Consider the following 26,007-nt stretch of genomic DNA (forward strand, 5'->3'; position numbering starts at 1 on the left):
GATGTATCCAAAAAATAAAGTGTGTGGCGAAGTTTCTTATTTGCTGTGACAAATGATGGATCCAGATATAGTTATAAGGTGTTCGGGTGGTTTATTCAACGCGTTTCGAAGCTCATGGCTTCTTCTTCAGGAAGTTTCCACACAAAGATATCTTTGTGTGGAAACTTCCTGAAGAAGAAGCCATGAGCTTCAAAACGCGTTGAATAAACCACCTGAACACCTTATAACTATATCTGGATCCATCATTTGTCACAGCAGCGCGGATTTTATCCACATTCATCTATTATAACGTCTTTAAGAGGTCGCAGCGCCGACCTGTGGATCTGCAGCAGCTGACAAACTACACGCCTTTACTGTGTACCACCAGGTGAGCAGTTCTCTCATAATTGATTAGAAGCAATCCTGAGGATAAGACCCTATTTGCGCTTTTTTTGTCTCCTACTTTTCTATACTAGAAGTTTCTTATTTGGCGCACAGTGTGTGTTGCCGGCGGCGAAAGACACAATAAACCAAACATAAGTGGGGCAAAAAAACTTGTATTTATTTTTTAACCACCAAAATATTTATTTAACTGCGCCTGCTTGGGGTAGAGTGATGTAAACGGGGGGTGTGAAGCACTGAGGCATGGCTAACCGTGGACGACGCAGAGGTGGCAGGAGAAGGGGCAATGAAACTAGTGGAGTCTGGTAGTTCGGGGATAGGGCTTGACACATGAGAGGCTTGAGACGCACTGGAAGGGTGAGACAAACCTGACATTACAGACACACTGGGAGGTGAAGGGGGAGGAATACTAAGAGTCCGCTGTTTTTTTGTTTTTTTCTGGGATTGCCGGGTTCTGGTAAGCCTCGGTGGACTCATTTGTTGTGGCATGGTCATGGTGGGTGACTTGACCGGGTCCGGCTGCACTGTGTCAGAGTCCATAGTGCTCGAAGAGAGTGCAGCCATGCCAGAGTCCATAGTGCTCGTAGAGCGTGCAGCCATGCCAGAGTCCATAGTGCTTGTAGAGCGTGCAGCCATGCCAGAGTCCATAGTGCTCGTAGAGCGTTCAGCCATGCCAGAGTCCATAGCGCTTGTAGAGCGGAAGGCCATGTCAGGGTCCTGCTGCATCGTGGTGGTGGCGGTACGGAAGGCCATGCCAGGGTCCTGCTGCATCGTGGTGGTAGCGGTACGGAAGGCCATGCCTGGGTCCTGCTGCATCGTCGTGTCAGTGGAGGTCCAAGCAGGAGCAGCGGTTGTCATGGTGGTGGCGGTGGGCTGTCCAACAGCACTCGGCATCGTGGTGGTGCTGTACTGGTGTCCGGCAGTGCTAGGAATAGAGGTGGCCGTGCAGTGGTATGCAGCAGACGTCGGCATTGAGGTTAATCGTGACAGTGAAGGCACAGGTGGATATGCCGCCACTGTCTGCTGAAAATACCGATTCTGCTGCATAGCCTGCACGTAAGCAGCATTGCAGGCCTGCATGACACTCAGCTGGAGATCAGGAGTAAGGTGTTCCGACATGCCCTGCTCAATTTGGTTAAAAAAATGATGTGCTGGCCTCTAGACTTCGGCTTTTACTTAGTCAAGGCTTTTGGTGACCTCCTGGATACGTGTATTCATGTGGCTAAGTGAAATATCCATTCGGGTCACCCAAAGCCTTGAGTCCTTCGTGAAAAACCAAGCTCAAGTGCAAAAACTCAGGCATGAGGGACCTGTCCGATGCCATCTGCCGCTGCCGGGAGGAGCCCAAAAAAAAAAAAGGGGCAGAGGCAGAGGACTGGGAAAGGGGAACACCTGATGGACCAGCTTCCTGGTTTCCAGTTAGTGTGGCAGGCCCACTTGCTGCAGCGCTGCTGAATGGCTGGGACGGGTCTGTGGCTGTCTGATGAAGGACCGCTCCAGAACCTGGGCCAACAGTGCTGCTCCATGTGCTGTAAAAAAAGGAAAAAGAAAATTAATACCAAAAAATAACCAGACGCAAAATCCTGTGGAATAGAAATATACAGATTATGGCAATACAATGCACTGGAGAAATACTTACGTTCTCTGGGCAAGGATCGGTCTTAAAAATGCCAGAACGCGATGGTATTTGTATTTTCTGATCCTTCCTCCTGAACCACTGGGAACACGGCTCTCGTGACTCAAGTCCTTGTTGAAGCGGTCCTTCATCGAATGCCAACGTGTTTTGACTCTGGCCACTGTTGAAAAAACAAAAAATAATAGTTAGACAATGGAGTTTTGGCCGTGCTCACACAACTGTGTGTGATGAGAGAAACTCCTGAGAGTTTATCTCATCACACACAGTTGTGTGAGCACGGCCAAGGTCTCTGCTTCTTCACACTGCATTGCAGTACTTACCAAAAGCATTTCGGACCCGAGTCGGGGCGTTGTCCCAGCCATCCCACATCTCTTTGGCCACCTCATTCCATAGGCGCCGGATCGTCACGTTGTCCGAGTGCTGTGGATCCCGGGTGTCCCACAACGGGACTCGCTCCTGGACCAGGGAGATGAGGAGGTCATTTTCTATGAGGTCTTCATCCCGTTCTGGAACCTAAAAATTAAATAAAGACATTATTGTTGGGTCCATAACATAAGGAAAAGAAAAAAAACAGAGGCTGAGAAATGGCATGAATTGAAAGTCAAGATACAAACGTATTCCAGAAGAAAAATGTAAAGAAATAGGAATGTAAAGAAAGGAAGATTCAAGAATACTAAAGTGAAGATACAGTAAACAGTCAGCCTTGTATACGTACACGCTGCCGCCTTGCCACCCGACCGTGACTCCGCTGCTTCTGCCCAGTCTCTGCCGCAGTAGAAGAAGAGCTCTAAAAAATGAAAAACAAAAATTGTCATATGTGTAGATGTGACAGTGAATACTTACCAATCTGAGGAGGCAAGTACTCACCTCACTGACATGTTCTACTTCAGAAGGCCCAGGACGTTGCTCCTCATCAGAAGAAGAAGACATTCTGATGCAAGCAGAAAGAAAGAAATGGCAGAAATTAGGACATGTAGAGACAGAAAATAGAAAATAAAGGCATTGGATAGGATATACTCACATTGTTCAGTGTCTTGTTTTCCTCCAAGGATGTAGCCTGCGTCTCGTCTGCTTCAGTGTCTGCTGAGTAGTGACCTGCAAATGTCGACTCCCTCCCTTTATCACCTTGTATGTGGGGGGTGGCTTATCAGTGTCTAGACATGTTTTTCTCTTGTGGAACACATGCGTTCATGAACGCAAGAAAACGCATGTGCTTGTGAACGCATGCGTTCATATAGACAGCGATGCGTTTTTTTGGCACATTCCTTACGCAATTGACCGCATACGTTTCTAGGCGGCAAATTGAAGCCTCTAAAAATTACTACATGTTGCATTTCCGCGACAAGCCGCAGATGACAAAACGACACATATGTCGTCAAATGCAGCAAAACGCGAACGATCGCAAACGCATGCGTCCCTAATGTTAAATATAGGAATATACAACACATGCGGATATTTGCGGAAGAAACGCTGCGGACACAACCGCAAATGTGAAACCGGCCTAAGGCTATGTGCACACGTTCAGTATTTTTCTCGTGGTTTTTCGTTATAAAAACACGATAAAAACGCGCAAAAAACGCATACATATGCATCCCATCATTTATAATGCATTCTGCAATATTTGTGCACATGTTGCGTTTTTTTTCTGCGAAAAAAACACATCGCTGTAAAAAATGCAGCATGCTCATTAATTTTGAGTTTTTTTCGCATTTTTCCCGTTACATAATGCATTCGGAAAGCTCCGGAAAAAAAGCAAAAAAACCGTGAAAAAAAACGCGGGAAAAACGCGAAGAAAACGTCCGGTTTTCTTCAGGAAATTTCTGCAAGAAATCCTGACGTGTGCACAAAGCCTAATAGCAGCTCAAATTAAAGATCAGGTCAATGCCACATAGAGTTCTAGCAGCAGACACATCTCTACAACAACTGTTAAGAGGAGACGTTGTGCAGCAGGCCTTCATGGTAAAATAGCGGCTAGGAAACCACTGCTAAGGGCAGGCAGCAAGCAGAAGAGACTTGTTTGGGCTAAAGAACACAAGGAATGGACATTAGACCAGTGGAAATCTGTGCTTTGGTCTGATGAGTCCAAATTTGAGATCCTTGGTTCCAACCACCGTGTCTTTGTGCGACGCAGAAAAGGTGAACGGATGGACTTCTACATGCCTGGTTCCCATCATGAAGCATGGAGGAGGATGTGTGATGGTGTGGGGGTGCTTTGCTGGTGACACTGTTGGGGATTTATTCAAAATTGAAGGCATACTGAACCAGCATGGCTACCACTGCATCTTGCATGCTATTCCATCCGGTTTGCGTTTAGTTGGACCATCATTTATTTTTCAACAGGACAATGACCCCAAACACACCTCCAGGCTGTGTAAGGGTGTAAGGGCTGTTTGACCAAGAAGGAGAGTGATAGGGTGCTACGACAGATGACCTGGCCTCCACAGTCACCAGACCTGAACCCAATCGAGATGGTTTGGGGTGAGCTGGACCGCAGAGTGAAGGCAAAAGGGCGAACAAGTGCTAAGCATCTCTGGGAACTCCTTCAAGATTGTTGGACGACCATTCCCAGTGACTACCTCTTGAAGCTCATCAAGAGAATTCCAAGAGTGTGCAAAGCAGTCATCAAAGGAAAATGTGGCTACTTTGAAGAATCTAGAATATAAGACATGATTTCAGTTGTTTCACACTTTTTTATTAAGTATATAATTCCACATGTGTTAATTCATAGTTTTGATGCCTTCAGTGTAGTGTGAATGTAGAATTTTCATAGTCATGAAAATACAGAAAAATCTTTAAATGAGAAGGCGTGTCTGTACTGTATATATGTATAAAAAGAAATCATGAGCTAAAATAACAAAATAAAATAAATAAAAAAAATATAGTAAAAATACATATAATACCAGACCCAAGGATTATATAAGTTGTATAAATATTGCTCTTAATCATAAAAGAGTCCCACAGAGTAAAAAAAGAAAGAATATATGGGAAATTTTATGGAAACATAAAATATATATATTAATGTGAATTAGTGAGAAAGAAAATAAGTTATAAATAAACTAATTAATCACAGCAAGAAAATATTTTTGCAAACGTGCAGAAATATTTTCTTGCTGTGATTAACTAGTATATTTATAATTTATTTTCTGGTGTATAAGGCGACTGGGCGTATAAGACGACCCCCAACTTTTACATATAAAATATGAGGTTTGGGATATACTCGCTGTATAAGACGGGGGTAATCTTAAACGCCCAGTCATCTTATACGGCGTGTGCGGTCCGGATGGTTCCCAGGGTCTGGAGGAGAGGAGACTCTCCTTCAGGCCCTGGGATCCATATTCATGTAAAAAAAAATAATAAAAATAAAAAATATGGAATATACTTACCCTCCGACAGCCCCCGGCTCTCAGCGCTGCAAGCGGTGGCCTCCATTCCTAAAGATGCATTGAGCGAAGGACCTTAGATGACGTCGCGGTCGCGTGACCGTTACGTCATCGAAGGTCCTTCGCTCAATGCATCCTTAGGAACGGAGGCCGCCGCTTGCACCGCTGAGAGTCGGGGGCCGTATCCCATATTTTTTTTTTATTATTCTTTTTTCTCCTCTCCTCCAGACCATGGGAACCATCCAGGGCCGCTCCCTGCACACGCCGTACCCGGCGTATAAGACGACCCCCGACTTTTGAGATGATTTTCAGGGGTTAAAAAGTCGTCTTATACGCCGGAAAATACGGTATATATTTTTATATTTTGGAGTATTTGTCCTGACATATGCACGTCTTTTTTAGTATTACTGTCTGCCACCACTATTAAAATAAAGGCATTTTTCTATATATCTAGTCTGATATATTTATTTATTTATACATAATATTTGTTCTATATATAAGTCCATCCTTTTGAGCTTTGTTCTTTTTCTCTCGGTATGATGCTGACTAATCAATCTTTCAGCAACACACTGGAGAAAGTAGACCACCATCCCCTTGAGTAGGTTTCTCAGTATGAGACTACCAGAACCTGATCACCTGGTCTAATCTCCTGCATGAGTCAGTGTGGGGGTGAGGCAGTGCAGCTTTATTTAGCTGACACATTACAAACCCTTCTATCAGCTCTCCTGATTTTCAAGTGTGTCATAGCTAAACTCAGCTGCACTGCTGCTACCCAACGCCGACTCATGCAGGAGGTTAGACCAGATTACGGCTGTTTTTTCTACATCTCTCACAGTGACAAACCTGCTGTAAGCTATGGTGGTTGTGGGGGGTGTTTTTTTTCCATCAATAGTTGATGCCCGCTTATGATTAGTCACCGTTAGCATGCATGCCTAGTGAAAAACTCTAATATCCACTTGAACTTAACACGCCAACTTTCTACCAACCTACTATGATATTTTAACATGAAGATGCCATAAAATAGGTTTATTTTTTAAGCCATATCACTTTTTCTATTTTTGAAAATGTATGCTAAAGCTTTTGTATATCTATATGTATCATATCATTGCTATACATGCTCACAGAGGCCCTAAATAAAGGTACCAGTAAATGATTACATATCATTTCAGAGTGGTCTCACCAGCCATACACCCAGCAAGTCCTGCATAATACTCCAAAGTCTGCCAAGAAATTTCAATATCCACTCTGGCCTCAAAGATGGATTTCCCATTGTTTATGGTTTCCATGGTAGCAAGTTCTTCACTGCGCTCCTGTAACAAAGCCATTTCAAATTTTAAAAAAAATGAAAGTAGCCCAATATTTTTTTTTTTCAACAGAACAAAAACACACAACAACTCTACATCATTTTACTTCTGTAAACTTAGTCAGTTATAAACCAGCAACACTTAACCCCTTTCTGAAATCGGATGGAATAGTACGTCCGACGGCAGATCCCACGCTTTGATGCGGGCTCCAGCGGTGAGCCCGTATCAAAGCCAGGACATGTCAGCTGTTTTGAACAGCTGCCATGTGCCCGCAATAGATGTGGGCGGACTTGCGATCCGCCCGCACCTATTAACTAGTTAAATGCCGCAGTCAAACTCTGAAAGCGGCATTTAACAAGCGCTTACGGCCATCCGGCCGGAAATTCGCAACCCGCTGACCCTGTCACGTGATCGGGGGTCATCGGTGCGTAGGCATAACCAGAGGTCTCCAGCAGACCTCTATGGTTATTGATGACAGATTGCTATGAGTGCCACCCAGTGGTCGGCGCTCATAGCAATGCAGTAATTTTGCTACATAGGGGCGATCTGAGCATCACCCCTATGTAGCAGAGGCGATCAGGCTATGCCAGCTTCTAGTCTCCCATGGAGGCTATTGAAGCATGGCAAAAGTAAAAAAAAAGTGTTTTTAAAAATATGAAAAAAAAATAAAAAAATAAAAATATAAAAGTTCAAGTCACCCCCCTTTCGCCCCATTCAAAATAAAACAATAAAAAAAAAATCAAAACATACACATATTTGGTATCGCCGCGTTCAGAATCACACGATCTATCAACAAAGAAAAAGGATTAAAATGATCGCTAAACGGAGTAGCGAGAAAAAATTCAAAAACGCCAGAATTACGTTTTTTTTTGTCGCTGCGACATTACATTAAAATGCAATAACGGGCAATCAAAAGAACGCATCTGGACCGAAATGGTATAATTAACCCTTTCCCGACCTGTGACACAGCGTATGCATCATGAAAGTCGGTGCCAATCCGACCTGTGACGCATATGCTGTGTCACAGAATGATCGCGTCCCTGCTGGTCGGGTGAAAGGGTTAACTCCAATTTCACCCGACCTACAGGGACAAGGGGAGTGGTACTTCAGCCCAGGGGGGGTGGCTTTGCCCCCCAGTGGCTACGATCGCTCTGATTGGCTGTTTCACTTTCAACAACCAATCAGAGCAATTTGTAATATTTCACCTATGAAAAGTGGTGAAATATTACAATCCAGCCATGGCCGATGCCATATCATCGGCCATGGCTGGAAACCCTGATCTGCCCCCGCCACCGATCTCCTCCCCAGTCCCCCGTCATGTCCCGTACTGTGATCCGCACCCCTCCGTCCTCCTGTCCGCTCCCCACGTGCTCCGATACCAGCCCCTGTGCTTCGATCCCACCCCCTCATACTTACCGCGCCTCCCGGTGTCCGTCCATCTGCTCCATGGGCGCCGGCAGATTCATTCCAGGTACATTTTGATCACTGTGATAAAACCTATCACAGTGATCAAAATAAAAAAATAGTAAATGAACCCCCCCCCTTTATCGTCCCCATAGGTAGGGACAATAATAAAATAAAGAATATTTATTTACTTATATTTTTCCACTAGGGTTAGGGTTAGAACTAGGGTTAGGGCTAGGGTTAGGATTAGGGCTAGGGTTAGAATTAGGGTTAGAACTAGGGTTAGGGTTAGAATTAGGCTATGTGCACATAGTGCGGATTTGGCTGCGGATTCGTAGCAGTTTTCCATCAGGTTTACAGTACCATGTAAACCTATAGAAAACCAAAACCGCTGTGCCCATGCTGCGGAAAATACCACGCGGAAACGCTGCGTTGTATTTTCCGCAGCATGTCAATTCTTTGTGCGGATTCCGCAGCGTTTTACACCTGTTCCTCAATAGGAATCCGCAGGTGAAATCCGCACAAAAAACAATGGAAATCCGCAGTAAATCCGCAGGTAAAACGCAGTGACTTTTACCTGTGGATTTTTCAAAAATGGTGTGGAAAAATGTCACACGAATCCGCAAGGTGGGCACATAGCCTTAGGGTTAGGGTTGGAATTAGGGCTAGGGTTGGAAATAGGGTTAAAATTAGGCTTGTGCTTAGGGTTAGGGGTGTGTTGGGGTTAGGGTTGTGGTTAGGGTTGTGATTAGGGCTGTGTTGGGGTTAGGATTGTGGTTAGGGTTGAGATTAGGGTTAGGGTTGGGATTAGGGGTGTGTTGGGGTTAGTGTTGGAGTTAGAATTGAGGGGTTTCCACTGTTTAGGCACATCAGGGGTCTCCAAATGCAACATGGCGCCACCTTTGATTCCAGCCAATATTGCGTTCAAAAAGTCAAAAGGTGCTCCCTCCCTTCCGAGTGCCGACGTGCGCCCAAACAGTGGTTTACCTCCACATATGGGGTACCAGCATACTCAGGACAAACTGGGCAACAACTATTGGGGTCCAATTTCTCCTGTTACCCTTGCGAAAATAAAAAAATGCTTGCTAAAACAAAATTTTTGAGGAAAAAAAAATTATTTTTTTATTTTCATGGCTCTGCGTTATTAACTTCTGTGAAGCACTTGGGGGTTCAAAGTGCTCACCACACATCTAGATAAGTTCCTTGGGGGGGTCTAGTTTCTAAAATGGGGTCACAAGTGGTGGGTTTCTACTTTTTAGGCACATCAGGGGCTCTGCAAACGCAACGTGATGCCTACAGACCATTCCATCAAAGTCTGCATTTGAAAACGTCAGTACTTCCCTTCTGAGCCCCGACGTGTGACCAAACAGTGGTTTACCCCCACATACGGGGTATCAGCGTACTCAGGAGAAACTGGGCAACAAATACTGGGGTCCAATTTCTCCTGTTACCCTTGCTTGCTACAACATAATTTTTGAGGAAAGAAAAATTATTTTTTATTTTCACGGCTCTGCGTTGTAAACCTCTGTGAAGCACTTGGGGATTCAAAGTGCTCACCACACATCTAGATAAGTTCCCTGGGGGGGTCTAGTTTCCAAAATGGGGTCACTTTTGGGGGGTGTCTACTGTTTAGGCACATCAAGGGCTCTGCAAACGTAACATGATGCCCGCAGACCATTCCATCAAAGTCTGCATTCCAAAACGTCACTACTTCTCTTCCGAGCCCCGACGTGTGCCCAAACAGTGGTTCCCCCCCCCCACATATAGGGTATCAGCGTACTCAGGACAAACTGGACAATAACTTTTGGGGTCCAATTTCTCCTGTTACTCTTGTGAAAATAAAAAATTGCGGGCTAAAAAATTATTTTTCAGGAAAGAAAAATGATTTTTTTATTTTCACGGCTCTGCGTTATAAACTTCTGTGAAGTACTTGGGGGTTTAAAGTGGTCACCGCACATCTAGATTAGTTCCATGGGAGGTCTAGTTAACAAAATGGGGTCACTTGTGGGGGAGCTCCAATGTTTAGGCACACAGGGGCTCTCCAAACGCGACATGGTGTCCGCTAACGATTGGAGCTAATTTTTCATTCAAAAAGTCAAATGGCGCTCCTTCCCTTCCGAGCCCTGCCGTGTGCCCAAACAGTGGTTTATCTCCACATGTGAGGTATCAGTGTACTCAGGAGAAATTGCCCAATAAATTTTAGGATCCATTTTATCCTGTTGCCCATGTGGAAATGAACAAATTGAGGCTAAAAGAATTTTTTTTGTGAAAAAAAGTACTTTTTCATTTTTACGGATCAATTTGTGAAGCACCTGGGGGTTCAAAGTGCTCACTATGCATCTAGATAAGTTCCTTGGGGGGTCTAGATTCCAAAATGGGGTCACTTGGGGGGAGCTCCAATGTTTAGGTACACAGGGGCTCTCCAAACGCGACATGGTGTCCGCTAACGATTGGAGCTAATTTTTCATTCAAAAGTCAAATGGCGCTACTTCCCTTCCGAGCCCTGTCGTGCGCCCCAACAGTGGTTCCCCCCCACATATGGGGTATCAGCTTGGTTTTGAGCACCTTGAGGGGTGCCACTTTTGGGTATTTTCAGCCATATAGACCCCTCAAACTGACTTCAAATGTGAGGTGGTCCCAAAAAAAAAAATGGTTTTGTAAATTTCGTTGTAAAAATGAGAAATCGCTGGTCAAATTTTAACCCTTATAACTTCCTAGCAAAAAAAAATTTGCTTCCAAAATTGTGCTGATGTGAAGTAGACATGTGGGTAATGTTATTTATTAACTATTTTGTGTCACATAACTCTCTCGTTTAACAGAATAAAAATTCAAAATTTGAAAATTGCGAAATTTTAAAAATTTTAGCCAAATTTCCATTTTTTTCACAAATAGACGAAAAAATTATCGACCTAAATTTACCACTAACATGCAGCCCAATATGTCACGAAAAAACATTCTCAGAACCGCTAGGATCCATTGAAGCATTCCAGTTATTACCTCATAAAGGTACACTGGTCAGAATTGCAAAAAACAGCCAGGTCATTAAGGTCAAAATAGGCTGGGTCATGAAGGGGTTAAAAATGTCAGCTCAGCACGCAAAAAATAAGCCTTCAGTCAACCCGAGATCAAGAAAAATGGAGACGCTAAGGGTATCGGAATATTGTGGAATTTATTTATTTTTTAGCAAAGTTTGGAATTTTTTTTTCACTACTTAGATAAAAAATAACCTAGACCTGTTTAGTGCCTATGAATTCGTAATGACCTGTAGAATCATATCGGCAGGTCAGTTTTAGCATTTAGTGAACATAGCAAAAAAGGCAAACAAGAAACAAGTGTGGGATTGCACTTTTTTTTGCAATTTCACCGCACTTGAAATTTTTTTCCCCGTTTTCGGTTCCCTGAAAAATGCCCACACGGAAAATTCCCCACACGGAAAATTGCCCACACGGAAAATTGCCCACACGGAAAATTGCCCACACGGAAAATTGACAATTGCAGCATCACAAAGTTTCAGATCTATGATATTTGAGGTGAAAGGTGAGGATGTTCACATGATGTGTGATCAACTATTGATTTACAGCTGACCTAGTGCAAAACTACAAACATGCCTGTGGTTTGTAGCAGTCTGTTATTATCAGCAATAGATACAGTCATGGCCAAAAGTATTGAAACCCCTGCAATCCTGTCATTCATTTAATTTGTCTTAAATGAAAAAACACAAAAAGAATTGTCCTAAAGCCAAATTGTTTATAATTCCACACCAAACATAAAAAAGGAGGTGGACAAAAGTATTGGCACTGTTCGAAAAATCATGTCATGCTTCTCTAATTTGTGTAATTAACAGCACCTGTAACTTACCTGTGGCACCTAACAGGTGTTGGCAATAACTAAATCACACTTGCAGCCAGTTGACATGGATTAAAGTTGACTCAACCTCTGTCCTGTGTCCTTGTGTGTACCACATTGAGCATGGGGAAAAGAAAGAAGACCAAAGAACTGTCTGAGGACTTGAGAAACCAAATTGTGAGGAAGCATGAGCAATCTCAAGGCTACAAGTCCATCTCTGAAGACATGAATGTTCCTGTGTCTACCGTGCGCAGTGTCTTCAAGAAGTTTAAAGCCCATGGCACTGTGGCTAACCTCCCTAGATGTGGACGGAAAAGAAAAATTGACAAGAGATTTCAACGCAAGATTGTGCGAATGTTGGATAAAGAACTTCGACTAACATCCAAACAAGTTCAAGCTTCGTTCCCTGCAGTCCGAGGGTACAACAGTGTCAAGTTGTCAACCCCTACTATCCGTCGGCGTCTGAATGAAAAGGGTCTGTATGGTAGGAGACCCAGGAAGACCCCACATCTTACCCCGAGACATAAAAAGCCAGGCTGGAGTTTGCCAAAACTTACCTGAAAAAGCCGAAAACGTTTTGGAAGAATGTTCTCTGGTCAGATGAGACAAAAGTAGAGCTTTTTGGGCAAATGCATCAACGTAGAGTTTACATGAGAAAAAAAGAGGCATTCAAAGAAAAGAACACGGTCCCTACAGTCAAACATGGCGGAGGTTCCCTGATGTTTTGGGGTTGCTTTGCTGCCTCTGGCACTGGACTGCTTGACCGTGTGCATGGCATTATGAAGTCTGAAGACTACCAACAAATTTTGCAGCATAATGTAGGGCCCAGTGTGAGAAAGCGGGGTCTCCCTCAGAGGTCATGGGTCTTCCAGCAGGACAATAACCCAAAACACACTTCAAAAAGCACTAGAAAATGGTTTGAGAGAAAGCACTGGAGACTTCTAAGGTGGCCAGCAATGAGTCCAGACCTGAATCCCATAGAACACCTGTGGAGAGATCTAAAAATGGCAATTTGGAGAAGGCACCCTTCAAATATCAGGGACCTGAAGCAGTTTGCCAAAGAAGAATGGTCTAAAATTCCAGCAGAGCATTGTAAGAAACTCATTGATGGTTACCGGAAGTGGTTGGTCGCAGTTATTTTGGCTAAAGGTTGTGCAACCAAGTATTAGGCTGAGGGTGCCAATACTTTTGTCTGGCCCATTTTTGGAGTTTTGTGTGAAATGATCAATGTTTTGCTTTTTGCTTCATTCTCTTTTGTGTTTTTTAATTTAAGACAAATTAAACGAAGACAATAATACCAAAGAATTTGTGTTTGCAATCATTTTCCGGAAGAAACTGAGTATTATCTGGTCGAATTGCAGGGGTGTCAATGCTTTTGGCCATGACTGTAGATCTAGTCTGCTCTCCTCTGTCACTGATTCTGTCTTACTCCTCCCACCAGCCCAGAACAGCAGCACATGCAGAAGCAGCAGAAGTATGATCCAGGGGAGCCATCACTGCTATCAGTACCCACAAAAGAATCACTGTATTATCTGTGGAGTTACATGGGACTGCAGGTCAGATCTAATACATTATCATCTCAGTGGGAGCCCACCAAAAGCAGGGTGCTGCTGGCTGAGATAGATGGTCCTGGAAGTCCAGAAGGCACTGCAGAAAGGTGAGATTCTGTCAGAGGAGCTGAAGTGCCATAGCAGCTCCGCTCTCCCAGTGACTTCAGTGGCAGTGAATCTGGCACCTGCACTTCCTTCCCTGTCCACTTATGCCTACCAAGAGTAAGAGTGAACAGATCCTTCATAAGTTATGTATCATACACATATACTGCAGGTGCAGGCACTAATAGGATGAAAGAAAATGCAGAGTGGATTTGAATAAAGGTCTCTAGGCCTAGACGCACCACAACGAGAGTGGAATAAGGGTCTCTAGGCCCAGACACACCACAATGATAGTAGAATTATTGTTAGCACAGTGGAGTGACGGATCCAGCAAAAAACTGATGAAACGTGTGGCCATCAGGCGCAATCCGGCACTAATACAACTCTGAGAAAAAAACGGATCCGGCGGAAAAAAATGGATCCGGCGGAAAAAAACGGATCCTGCAAATGTGCTCGCAGGATGCGTTATTTACCCATAGACTTGTATTGCCGACGGATCGCGATGGATGGCCACACGTCGCATCTGTCGTTCAACGGATCCGTCGTGTTTTCGCGGCCCGTCGGCACGAAAAAACGTTCAAGTGAACGCATAGCGACAGACTCGTACCGACGCAAGTGTGAAAGAGGCCTTAATTAGCGTCGAATTAAAAAAAAAAAATGGAAAAAAACGGCGTGGGCTCCCGCGCAATTTTCTGCGCCAGAGGGGGAAAGCCGACTGCCGGGGGCCAATATTTGTAGCCTGCTATGAATATCAGCCCGCAGCTGTCTGCGTAGTCTTTACTGGCTATTAAAATAGGGGGACCCCCCCAAAAAAATGACGTGGGGTCCCCCTATATTTTATAGCCAAAAAGGCTACGTAGACAGCTGCGGGCTCATATTCCTAGCCTAGAGAGGGGCCATGGATATTGTCCCCCCCCGGCTACAAATACCAGTCCGCAGCCGCCCCGGAATGCCAATTCCGGCACTTAGCCCCTCTCTTCCAACTCCCGTGTAGTGGTTGGATATGGGGTAATAAGGGGTTAATGTCACCTTGCTATTGTAAGGTGACATTAAGCCGGGTTAATAACGGAGCGGTGTGAATAAGACGCCTATCCGTTATTAATCCAATACTAGTAAAGGTTTAATAAAACACACACACATTAGGAAAAAAGTATTTTAATATTCTTCATTTAACCATACTTACCATACTTCAGCGCCCACAAAAAAACGTAAAATAATAAACCGTATACTACCTGTCCGCCGTAGTCCAATTAATAACGAGTGTCCCACGACGATCTCCCCTATAGAACAGTGACATCGGGTGATGTCACTGCTCTATAGAACCCTCAGTGACACACTGACAGGAGACAATGGCTCCTGCAGTGTGTCACTAAAGAGGTTACCTTAGTTCAGAGTCTCACTTTCTGGCAAAGCTGCCTGGGATTTTTCCAAAACAGCAGTGCCAGAAGTGAGACTAGGGACTATTTTCTCACAGGGGCGTAGGAATACATTGTGAGGAATACATTGTGGAAGCATACCTTCCATCATTGTAGTCTTGGAGCCCCTGGAAAGCAGTCAGATCAGCTAATGCTGCTGCTCTCCAAGGGAGATCATCGAGGGACACTTGTTTACATTGGATTTCTGCGGACAGGGAGTATATTGGTTGTTTGTTATTTTAGTATTTTTTACAGATGACACTTGCTTCGGGGATCAAAGTGACAAGTGATGGTGAGTATGTAATCTATGTTATATGTACTATATGTCTATATGTATGTATTGTATGTATGTGTTGTATGGTGTATGTTGCATGTCGCCGCATGTCATCGCATGTTGCATGTTGTCGCATGTCGTCGCAAATATGTTGGGTCACAGTCTTTGAGGCACTCTCAGAAGCGGAGCATCATCTGCCTTTAACAGAAGCAGCATTTACAGGTTCCGGGATGGGGCACACAATATTCCACAAGCCCATCACTCTCCCCAGGGATCGTGGGGTGCTTACTGGGTGCTATGACAACTGAGGGTCTGCTGAAAACACCTATGAATACCATGACTGCTTTTATGAAGGCCATGATTTTTGCTTGTGCAAAAAATTTTTGATTGTGCTGCAATACTATGGTATTGCAATATGTAGAACAAGTGATCAAATGCCATCGCAGACTCTAGTCCCCAAATAGAGGGAGGTAAAAAAGAAAAAAATAATAATGAGTCACCACCTATATTCCCCACCCTATCCCAATTAAAAAAATAAAGAAATAAAATAAACTGTCTCTATACTTCAGTAAAGCTGGTTTCAGACTTGTGAACGGGAGTGCTGCAGATGGCAGCATACTTCCTCCCTTAAACCACGCCTACACGGTCTACGCTCCGCCTACGCCTCCTTGTGCCCTGCGCACCTGTCTTTAACATAGAGTACGCAGGGACGTACACTGTAGGCGGATGCCTGCACATGCTCCGTTTCAGCGTAGCGCCAAAATGGCACATGCAGAGGCATGAGCATACAGCGTACATTCCTGCGTACCCAATGTTAAAGATAGGTACGCAGAGCACCGCAGGACACAAGGAAGCGTAGGCGTGGTTTCAGGGAAGAAGGGTGGAAGTACTCTGCCATCCGCAGCACTCCCGTGTACGCAAGTCTGAAACCAGCCTAAGACTAAAGACAAATTTTTTTTTTGACACTGCAACACCCCCCACCAAAAAAAAAGTTGTTGTTTTTTAATACATTGTATTTGATACAAAACAATTGATTTTTCTGCAATTTCCCACAAAAGGAAACCTTTCCCTATGTGATAAATGATAAGTCGAACAGTCATTTAAAACTTCAACTTATCACGCAAAAAACAAGCCCTCATACAGCTATGTGAAAATAAAAATCGCCTGGATTGAAATGAGTTAAGCAATTTAAAATTTTGATAGATGGGATTTCTACACATGATGCAATACAAAATTTGAGGATTTATTTTTCTTTTCTGAACTGGAAAAGTGGGCAATTTAATTTTTGTTTTTTTTTGTTCTGGCCAATGACCATCGTCTTGCAGATTTAACCCCTTTTCAGTGGAAAGGGTGCATTTTGCAACAAATTCTATAGAAGCTTTCAGCACAGCGAAGTGGAGATTGGATGAAATCTCATCCATTTAGCTGCTACTGCATTTCACTGCAGATTCTAGGCACGTAAATCCATTAATAAAATCAGATAATGATGCACCTGGAGCACGAAAGTAAGAAAACATGGAGAGTTGATTTTTCTATGCCAGTACATGGTGTATTAGCCAGGCAAACCCCTGTAAAGTAAAACTATTAACCTCTGTTATTGGTCAATTTGATTCAAATGCCAGTAGACTTATTTCTCACCAAGAAATACTGACCCTGATAATACGAGCTGCCTCCAACAAGATGCGGCTTCGCTCCATTCCAGACTTCTGTCTCCATATGTTAAAGGCAGTCTTAGCACTTTGAATGGCTTCATTCACCTCTTTTTCTCCAGAGCAAGGAAAGGATGTAATAACTCGTCCTAGAACAACACAACCAGATCAGCAGTTACAGTCCACAACCTAGTATTCCGATAGAGATGTATAGTCGTTACGATGTAAAAATAACAATTTTCTAGGGATGTAAAGTGCTGGTCACTACTTGTAAGACACAAAGCAACAAATGTCACTTAATAAAGATGTGGCAAAAACCCTTTTTAAAATCAATTCCCTGAAATTGCCTACAGCCATGGAAAACCCCCCATTTTACAAACTACACCTCTCAATGAATTCATCTAGAGGTGACCATATTGACACCACGGGTGTGACAAAAAAAATGGAACCAAATTTGTCCCACAATTTCTACTGAACGTGGCAATACCCCATATGTGGCTGTACAGTACTACAAAGCCATATGGAGAGACTCGGGAGGAGAGCGATTTGCCTCATGCAGCGCAGATGTTCCTAGAACAGTCCCATATACAGAGCCGCTAATTGCTAGAAGAGCAGAATCCCCCCTGAAGTGACCCAATTTGGGAAACTATACCCTTTGGGGAATTTATCTACAGGTGTAGTGACGATTTTGACTCCATGGGTATTTTCCAGAAATAAGCAGCAATGAATGTTGCCGAGTGAAAATTGCAAACTGCTGTTGTAGTGACTAATATGTTGCAGTCACCAGTATGTTATGCCCAACCCATGCTTCTGGAGGCATGCACCCGTAAGTTAGGCGGGCTCTCATCGCTTCAGAAATGCCAAAAGTGGACGCAATATGTGGTTTAGCTATACTGTGGTGGCTCAGGAGTGAGGAGGCATTTGAATTTGGAGTGAATAATTTGCTGAATTTCTTTTGGCGGGCGAAGAGCCATTTCACTTTTCCAGAGCCTTTGTGCTACCACTAACGTGGAAGACCCTATATTTTCGTGAACAGATTACGTACCTGATTGAGGGCTTGCTTTTTTGTGGATTGATTTGAAGCTTTTATTGGGAACATTTTATATGTTTGGGATCACATTTATCCGGCGCTCTACGCTGAGCATTTACTTTGGGGTCTCCATCTAAATCTTTGAGTGATGTGATTCTGACGAAACCGCCGAGGGATACATTCACTATAATTAGGCTCCGTCTGGCCTCTGTTCAGCGGAGTCCTTGTTTTCAGAAGTGCACAAAACTGTGGCCACAACACTTTTATGCAATCCTAAAAAGAAGGACACTGCCGGATCATAGTTCAGACGGCGTCCACAGTGCCTCCATCTGCCTCATCATAGGGAATCTTTCGCCAGAATCAGGTATTTCAGAGATTTACACGGAAAGCTCGATGAAAGCATTCAGTGCAGGATAAATGTGCGACGCATCTTACTGCGATCTTTGGGAGGCAGAACAAAAAATACATAGCATGTGAACAATTGGTTTTATTTATTTTTACGCCGTTCCTCGTGCAGTATAAGTGATTAGGCGACTTTATTCTTCAGATCGGTGCGATTACAGCGATACCAGATTTATACCGGGTTTTTATGTTTGGCTGCTGTCACACAGTAAAATACGCTTTTTATTGCAAAAAATCATCCCCACATTTCTCTGTGAGCCAAAATTTTTCCATATTTTGGCTCACAGAGTCATGTTAAGGCTTGCTTTAAGAGGAATGAATTAACGTTTTTATTGGTACCATTTTCGGGCACATGCCATTTTTTGATCGCTTTCTATTTCAATTTATGGGAGTCAGAAAGAACAAAAAACAGCATTTCAGGAATTTATTGGAGCGGGGGGGGTTTTATACGGTTCCGTGTGTGGTAAAATTGATGAGGCAGTATTATTCTTTGGGTGAGTACAAGTACAGCGATACCTCATTTATATTGTTTATGTTTTGCCGCTTTTATACACTAAAAACTATTTATAGAAAAAATTTATTTTTGCATCGCTTTATTCTGAGAGCTATAACTTTATTTTTCCGCTGATGGAGATGAATGGCGCTTGTTTTTGCGGGACAAGATGACGTTTTCAGTGGCACCATGTTTATTTATATCAGCCTTTTTTATTTATTGTGCTTTATTCCACTTTTTATTTGTCAGTATGATAAAGTATTGTTTTTTGCCTTGCTTTTTTACTAGTGATGAGCGAGTATACTCGTTGCTCAGGTTTTCGCCGAGCACGCTCGGGTGATCTCCGAGTATTTCGATGTGCTCGGCGATTTAGTTTTCATCGCCTCAGCTGCATGATTTACGGCTGCTAGCCAGGCTGAATACATGTGGGAATTCCCTAATAAACAGGCTTTCCTCACATGTGTTCAGCCTGGCTAGCAGACGTAAATCATGCAGCTGAGGCAATGAAAACTAAATCTCTGAACACTACCAAATACTCGGAGACCACCCGAGTTTGCTCGGGAAAACCCGAGCAACGAGTATACTCGCTCATCACTATTTTTAAGGTGTTCACTAAAGCGGTTAACTAGTGGGATCGTTTTATAGGTCGAGTCTATGAACATGGTGATCCCAAATATGTGTACTTTTTTTGTTTTATAGATTTTTATTTTTTCATACAAATATTTATTTATAGATACAATATCTTTTGATTTTTATATTTTTACAATTATTTACACTTTTTTTTTTTAGTTTGTCCCACTATCATTTTTTGCAGGCTGATCGCTTGGACAGCATGGGTATGCAAAATGTGAGCTTTGCACTGACAGAGAAAGTTGATGACCATACACTGCGCATGATCAGCAACTTTCCTAGATGTGGTGACCCGGATGTTGTGGCACAGGAATGTATTATTAAACCAAATGTCAGAAAGGGGTGAAATAATTTTTGACAACATGATTTGTGTGTGATGCATCAGCACTAAATAGTCTAAGTTAGTGAAGTGAGAAAAAAAGATACGCATAAATTTAATTTATGGGAACAAAACTAAAAGTTAGCATGTGCATATGTACTCACTCCTTTTGCTATGAAGATACTAAAAATTTCTGGTGCAAGTAATTGCCTTCATTAGTCACATATTTAGTGAAAGGGAGTCCACCACCTGTGTGCAATCTAAGTGTCATATGGTCTGTCAGTATATACACACACCTATTCTCAAAGGACAAAGAGTCTGCAGACCATTAAGTAAGAGGCATCACTAACCAAAACACCATGAAGATGAAGGGGATCTCCAAACAAGTCAGCGACACAGCTGTTGAGAAGTACAAAACTCTCACCACGGGCAAGGAGGGCATTAATCAGAGGCAGCACAAAGACCAAAAGGTAAGCCTGAAGGAGCTTCTGAGTTCCCCAGCAAAGACTGGAGTATCTGTCCATACAACCACAATAAGCAATACACTCCATATGGGTGGGCTTTATGGAAGAGTGGACAGGAAATACGTATATTACTTACCGGTAATGTATTTTTTTCACAACCAATGACCGCACCAATGAAAAAGAGGGGGGGATTTGCCATTCAAGGACAGGAAACCTTCACGATAAAAAGGGCGGTACCTCCCTCCGCATAAGTTGGACTAGAGTGTATGAGAGGACCACCAATTGATTAATTACATCATAATATATAGACACCCTTTCCCCCACCAGTGAAACTTAATAAGCAATAGAGTGAACTACTTAGTAATGGGAGGGAATATAAGGGTGCCGTCATGGGTTCTGAATAAATATTACCGGTAAGTAATACACGTGTTTTTCTGTCACCTATGACAGCTCCAATGAGGGAATTATTATTATTAGGAAAGGACAACAGCCTGCAGAACCCTTCTTCCAAACACCTACAGTGCTTATAAAAAAGGTAGAAGGAGAGAACCACATTGTCTCCTAACAGATATGTTCGTTGGAGACATATAACTTGGTGCAGCCATCGTCCTTGTGGAGTAGGCCTTCAGAAACAGCTATACCTGCACTCACATACAGTGGGTATGGAAAGTATTCAGACCCCTTTAACTTTTTCACTCTTTGCTTCATTGTAGACATGTGGTACATTCAAAAAAGTTTTTTTTTCCTCATTAATGTACACTCTGCACCACATCTTGACTGAGAAAAAAACAGAAATGTAGAGATTTTTGCAAATGTAATAAAAAACCTTTATAAAAGTATATGTACTGTGTATGTATATATATATATATATATATATATATATATATATATATATATATATATATATATATATATATATATATATATATATATATATATATATATATATATATATATATACACACACATACATATACACACACGCACACCGTATTTTTTGCTTTATAAGACGGTCCGGATTATAAGACGCACCCTAAATTTTGAGGAGAAAAATAGGAAAAACATTTTAATAAAATGGTGGTGCTTCTTAGAATCCATGCATCTTATCGCTTACTGGGGGTGGTGGCTGCGGTGAAGCAGGGACCCAGGGTCGCTGCTGGAGAAGGCAGGAATGGGGTGATGCTGCAAGCCACAGGCTGAGATGTCCGGCAGTGCTGCTAGTATTTGGCGCTGCTGCCTGATGCTCTGCGGGTGTCTCCGGTGCCCAGCGGCGCTGCGGGGGTGTCCAGCGGATCTGCTGCGGGTGTCCAGCGCTGCTGCCCAATGCTCTGCTGGTGTTTCCAGTGCTGCGGGTGCCCGGATGGCGATGCCCGATGATGCAGTGGTCTCAGGTGCTGCCAGGGCTCTGCCAACATTTTGTGAAAAGCCAGAGCCCCGGCAGTCCCATGATTTCCTGCATGGTGGACTCAGAGAAAACGGACGCCGGGGAGCGGTGCATGCGCAGATGGAGATCTTGGCACAGATCTCAGGAGATGAGATTTCAGCGCTGAAATCTCATCTCCGGAGATCTCAGTGCCAAGATCTCCATCTACGCATGCACTGCTCCCCCGGCGGCCATTTTTTTTCCAGAGTCCACCGCACAGGACATCATGGAACTGTTGGGCTCGGCCCCGGCAGCACCGGAGACCATCACAGCGCATCCGCAGCACCGGAAACACCAGCAGAGCACCAGGCAGCAGCGCCGGACACCCCCGCAGTGAAGCCGGGCACTGGAGCCACCCGCAGAGCACTGGGTAGCAGCGCCGGACACCTCTTCATCCCAGCCTGTGGCCTGCAGCAACGGTACCGGTAAGGTAGATTGACATTATAAGACGCACCCCTATTTTCCCCAAAAAAGTTTTGGGAAAAAGTGTGTCTAACAATCAGAAAAATACGGTATATATATCTATATATCTATCTCCAAACCCAAGGTCTAGTAATAAACAGGTGTCAGCCAGGTACCCTCATTAACAAAATAGGAACTAAAGAGTTAAATAAAAGACACACGAAATCTGCGTGAAACGCAGTATCTATTTAATTTTCGAAAAACTTTATAAAGGTATGTTCCCACGGTCAGTAAACCCTGCAGGTTGGACGCTGCATACATCTGCAGCGTCCAGCCTGCAGCGGCCAGATGTTACAGCATAGTGTATGGGATTTGAATAATCTGCGGAGATGCACATGCGGCGTGTCTTTCCATCTTTCCAGACCGCAGCATGTCAATTTATCTTGTGGAGATGCTCAGTCTCCACAAGATAAATGTCCCCGTACAATGTATTGAGCGCAATGATTCCGCACGGTTCAGTTAACACATGCGGAATCGCCTGCGTTCAAAAGCTGGCAGCGCTTTGGACAGATGACATGTTCCTGGCCGCGGGAACATACCCTTAAAAAAAAAAAAATAAATTGTGTGGGCTCCAGCTTAATTTTCTAAACCAGCAGAGGGAAACCCAACGGCTGAGGGCTGATGTTAAATATTCTGGGAAGGAACCAATAGCCGTAACTGTTCCCAGGCTATTAATATCAGCTCACAGATGTTTGCTTACCCTTTACTGGCTAGTTTACAGGGGAACCACAGAAAAAAAAATTGACATGGGGGTCCCACTATAAAAATCGAACCAGAAAAGGCTAGGCCAGCAGCTGCGGGATGATATTAATAGCCTGGGAAAGGGCCATGGATATTGCCCCCCCCCCCCCCCCAGGCTAAAAACCATCAGCTCTCAACCGCCACAGAAATGGTGCATCTTATAGATCCGCCAAGTCTGGCACTTAGCCTCGCTCTTCCCACTTGCCCTGTAGCGGTGGAAAGTGGGATTCATATTTGTGGGGTTGATGTCACCTTTGTTGTCAGGTGACATCAAGCCCACAGATTAGTAATGGAGAAGCGTCTATAAGACACCTATTCATTATTAATCCTATAGTTATATAGTAACTTAAGACACTGCCAGAATAAAGTCCTTTATTAATCTTAATTAAACCATACTTACAACATCGCCAAATCCTCGACTCCCTCGATCTTGTGCAACAAAAATAAGATAAACGAACATAAATACTTGCTGTTCACCGCAGTCTATTTAATAACAAGTGTCCCACGACTATATCTAGTGTAGAACAGCCACATCAGGAGATGTGACGGCTCTCCACGGCCTCCGGTAATACACAGAGTTTCTCATGCAGCAGTGCCGCAAGACAGCATGAACTCCTGCCTCCCCACCTGACCTCCTCCGCTGACCTGCTCCTCAACCTCAGATCTCTCCTAATAACACACAAAGCAAGCCGCCCACTCTCCTTCTCCCACCTGCTCTGTCTCTCTCTGCTTCTCCTCAGTGCTGGAGACATATCTCCCAATCCTGGACCCCCACAGCTCATACCTCCCATTACTACCCCCTCCTATCGCTCCCAACCCTATATAAACACCCGAAATCTTGCCCACCTCAAATCCGTGCCCATGACGCCCACCCCTTTGCACCCTCTCTCTGGATCACTATGGAATGCCCGCTCCATCTGCAATAAACTCCACGTGATTCATGACCTCTTTACCTCTCGTAAACTTTTCTTTCTGGGCATCACTGAAACATGGCTGACACCCTCTGACACAGCCTCCCCTGCTGCACTATGTTACGGTGGCCTCCACTTCACCCACACTCCTCGCCCTGGCAACAAACATGGTGGAGGAGTGGGCCTTCTCCTTTCCTCCAACTGTACCTTTAACCCAATCCCACCTCTACCCTCCCTTATCCTCCCCTCTTTTGAAGTCCACTCTGTCCGCATCTACTCCCCCTACAACCTCCAAATGGCCATCATATACCGACCTCCGGGCCCGACCACTGCCTTTATTGACCAATTCTCCACCTGGCTCCTTCACTTTCTCTCTGCTGACATACCTACCATCATCATGGGTGACTTCAATATCCCCATTGACACCCACCAGTCAGCAGCCTCCAAGCTTCTGTCCCTTACGTCATCTTTTGGACTTACTCAGTGGTCCTCCTCAGCCACCCACACAGACGGACACACATTAGACCTGGTCTTCACCCGTTTATGCTCCCTATCTAACTTCACCACCTCCCCTCTCCCTCTATCTGACCACCATCTACTCACTTTCTCATCTCTGTCCTCCTTACCTGTCATCCATGTCCAGCACCATGCGCACCCACGCAGGAACCTCGCACACCTAGACACCCACACACTCTCTGACTCTATCCTACCACTGTCCTCTATATCCTCACTCCACGACACAGACACTGCCACTGCTTTCTACAATGCCACTCTTGCATCAGCTATTGACACAGTTGCCCCTGTCATGCATTGCAGAGTGCGACGAACCAATAGACAACCCTGGCACAATAACATCACTAAAAAGCTTCGGCAAGTGTCCAGAATTGCAGAACGGCGTTGGAAGAAAACGCATTCACAAGATGATTTCACTGCACTCAAACAAGCAACACTGGCATTCAAATCAGCTCTCACCTCTGCTAAACAGGCCTACTTCACAACCCTCGTATCTTCCTTATCCCACAACCCCAAACAGTTGTTCAACACTTTTAACTCCCTCCTCCGCCCACCACTGCCCCCTCCAATTTCCCTAATCGTTGCCGAGGACTTTGCCACGCACTTCAAAAATAAGATAGACCAAACAAGGCAAGTCTTTGTTGTCAAACCACCACAACCCCTTTGTATGAGAGACCAATGCCCAAACCCCATAACTTCACTCTCCAAAATCTCTGAAGGGGAGCTTGCTCATCTTCTCTCCAAATCGCACCTCACCACTTGTGCACTTGACCCCATCCCATCCCACCTCCTCCCCAACCTCAACACCACACTAATCCCATCCCTAACCCATCTCTTCAACCTTTCACTAACTTCTGGTACCTTCCCCTCTGCCTTCAAACATGCCACAATCACACCTATCCTCAAAAAGCCATCCCTTGACCCAAGCGCTACGTCCAGCTATCGCCCCATATCTTTGCTCCCATTTGCATCCAAACTCCTTGAGCAGCACGTCCATGCTGAACTTTCCTCTCACTTTGCATCTAACTCTCTCTTCGACAACCTACAATCTGGCTTCCGTCCCCACCATTCCACTGAGACTGCCCTGACCAAAATTACTAATGACTTACTTACAGCCAAAGCTAACAGACAATTCTCTATACTCCTCCTCCTAGACTTGTCCTCTGCCTTCGACACAGTTGACCACTGCTTCCTACTACAGATCCTCTCTTCCTTTGGGGTCAAAGACATTGCCCTATCTTGGATCTCCTCATACCTTGCCAACCGCACATTTAGCGTTTCCTTCTCACATACTACCTCTTCATCTCGCCCCCTCTCAGTTGGTGTCCCTCAAGGCTCTGTCCTAGGACCCTTACTCTTCTCAATATATACACTCGGCCTGGGACAACTCATAAGGTCCTACGGCTTCCAGTACCATCTATATGCCGATGACACTCAGATTTACCTCTCTGGCCCAGATGTCACCTCTCTGATCTCCAGAATCCCAGAGTGTCTATCAGCCATATCCTCCTTCTTCTCCTCTCGCTTCCTCAAGCTCAATGTGGACAAATCTGAACTAATTATCTTTCCTCCATCTCGCATATCTTCCCTACCTGATCTATCTATCAAAATAAATGAAATCACACTTTCCCCTGTCCCCAAAATCCGCTGCCTCGGAGTAACCCTTGACTCTGCCCTG

General features: G+C 44.2%; 1 protein-coding gene across 2 annotated transcripts in view; it reads right to left on the reverse strand.

The window, feature by feature from the left end:
- The window catches only part of ALDH9A1 (aldehyde dehydrogenase 9 family member A1), a 317,452-nt gene that overhangs the window by 174,747 nt on the left and 116,698 nt on the right, over positions 1–26,007 (reverse strand). For both annotated transcript variants that reach the window (XM_077276920.1, XM_077276919.1), the window contains 2 exons: positions 16,945–17,090; positions 6,578–6,707 (listed from right to left, as the gene is read on the reverse strand). In XM_077276920.1, the coding sequence (XP_077133035.1) occupies positions 6,578–6,707; positions 16,945–17,090 (276 nt within the window). The remainder of the gene's footprint in view (positions 1–6,577; positions 6,708–16,944; positions 17,091–26,007) is intronic.

Source organism: Ranitomeya variabilis, chromosome 8, assembly GCF_051348905.1.
Source record: "Ranitomeya variabilis isolate aRanVar5 chromosome 8, aRanVar5.hap1, whole genome shotgun sequence".
NCBI lineage: Eukaryota > Metazoa > Chordata > Amphibia > Anura > Dendrobatidae > Ranitomeya > Ranitomeya variabilis.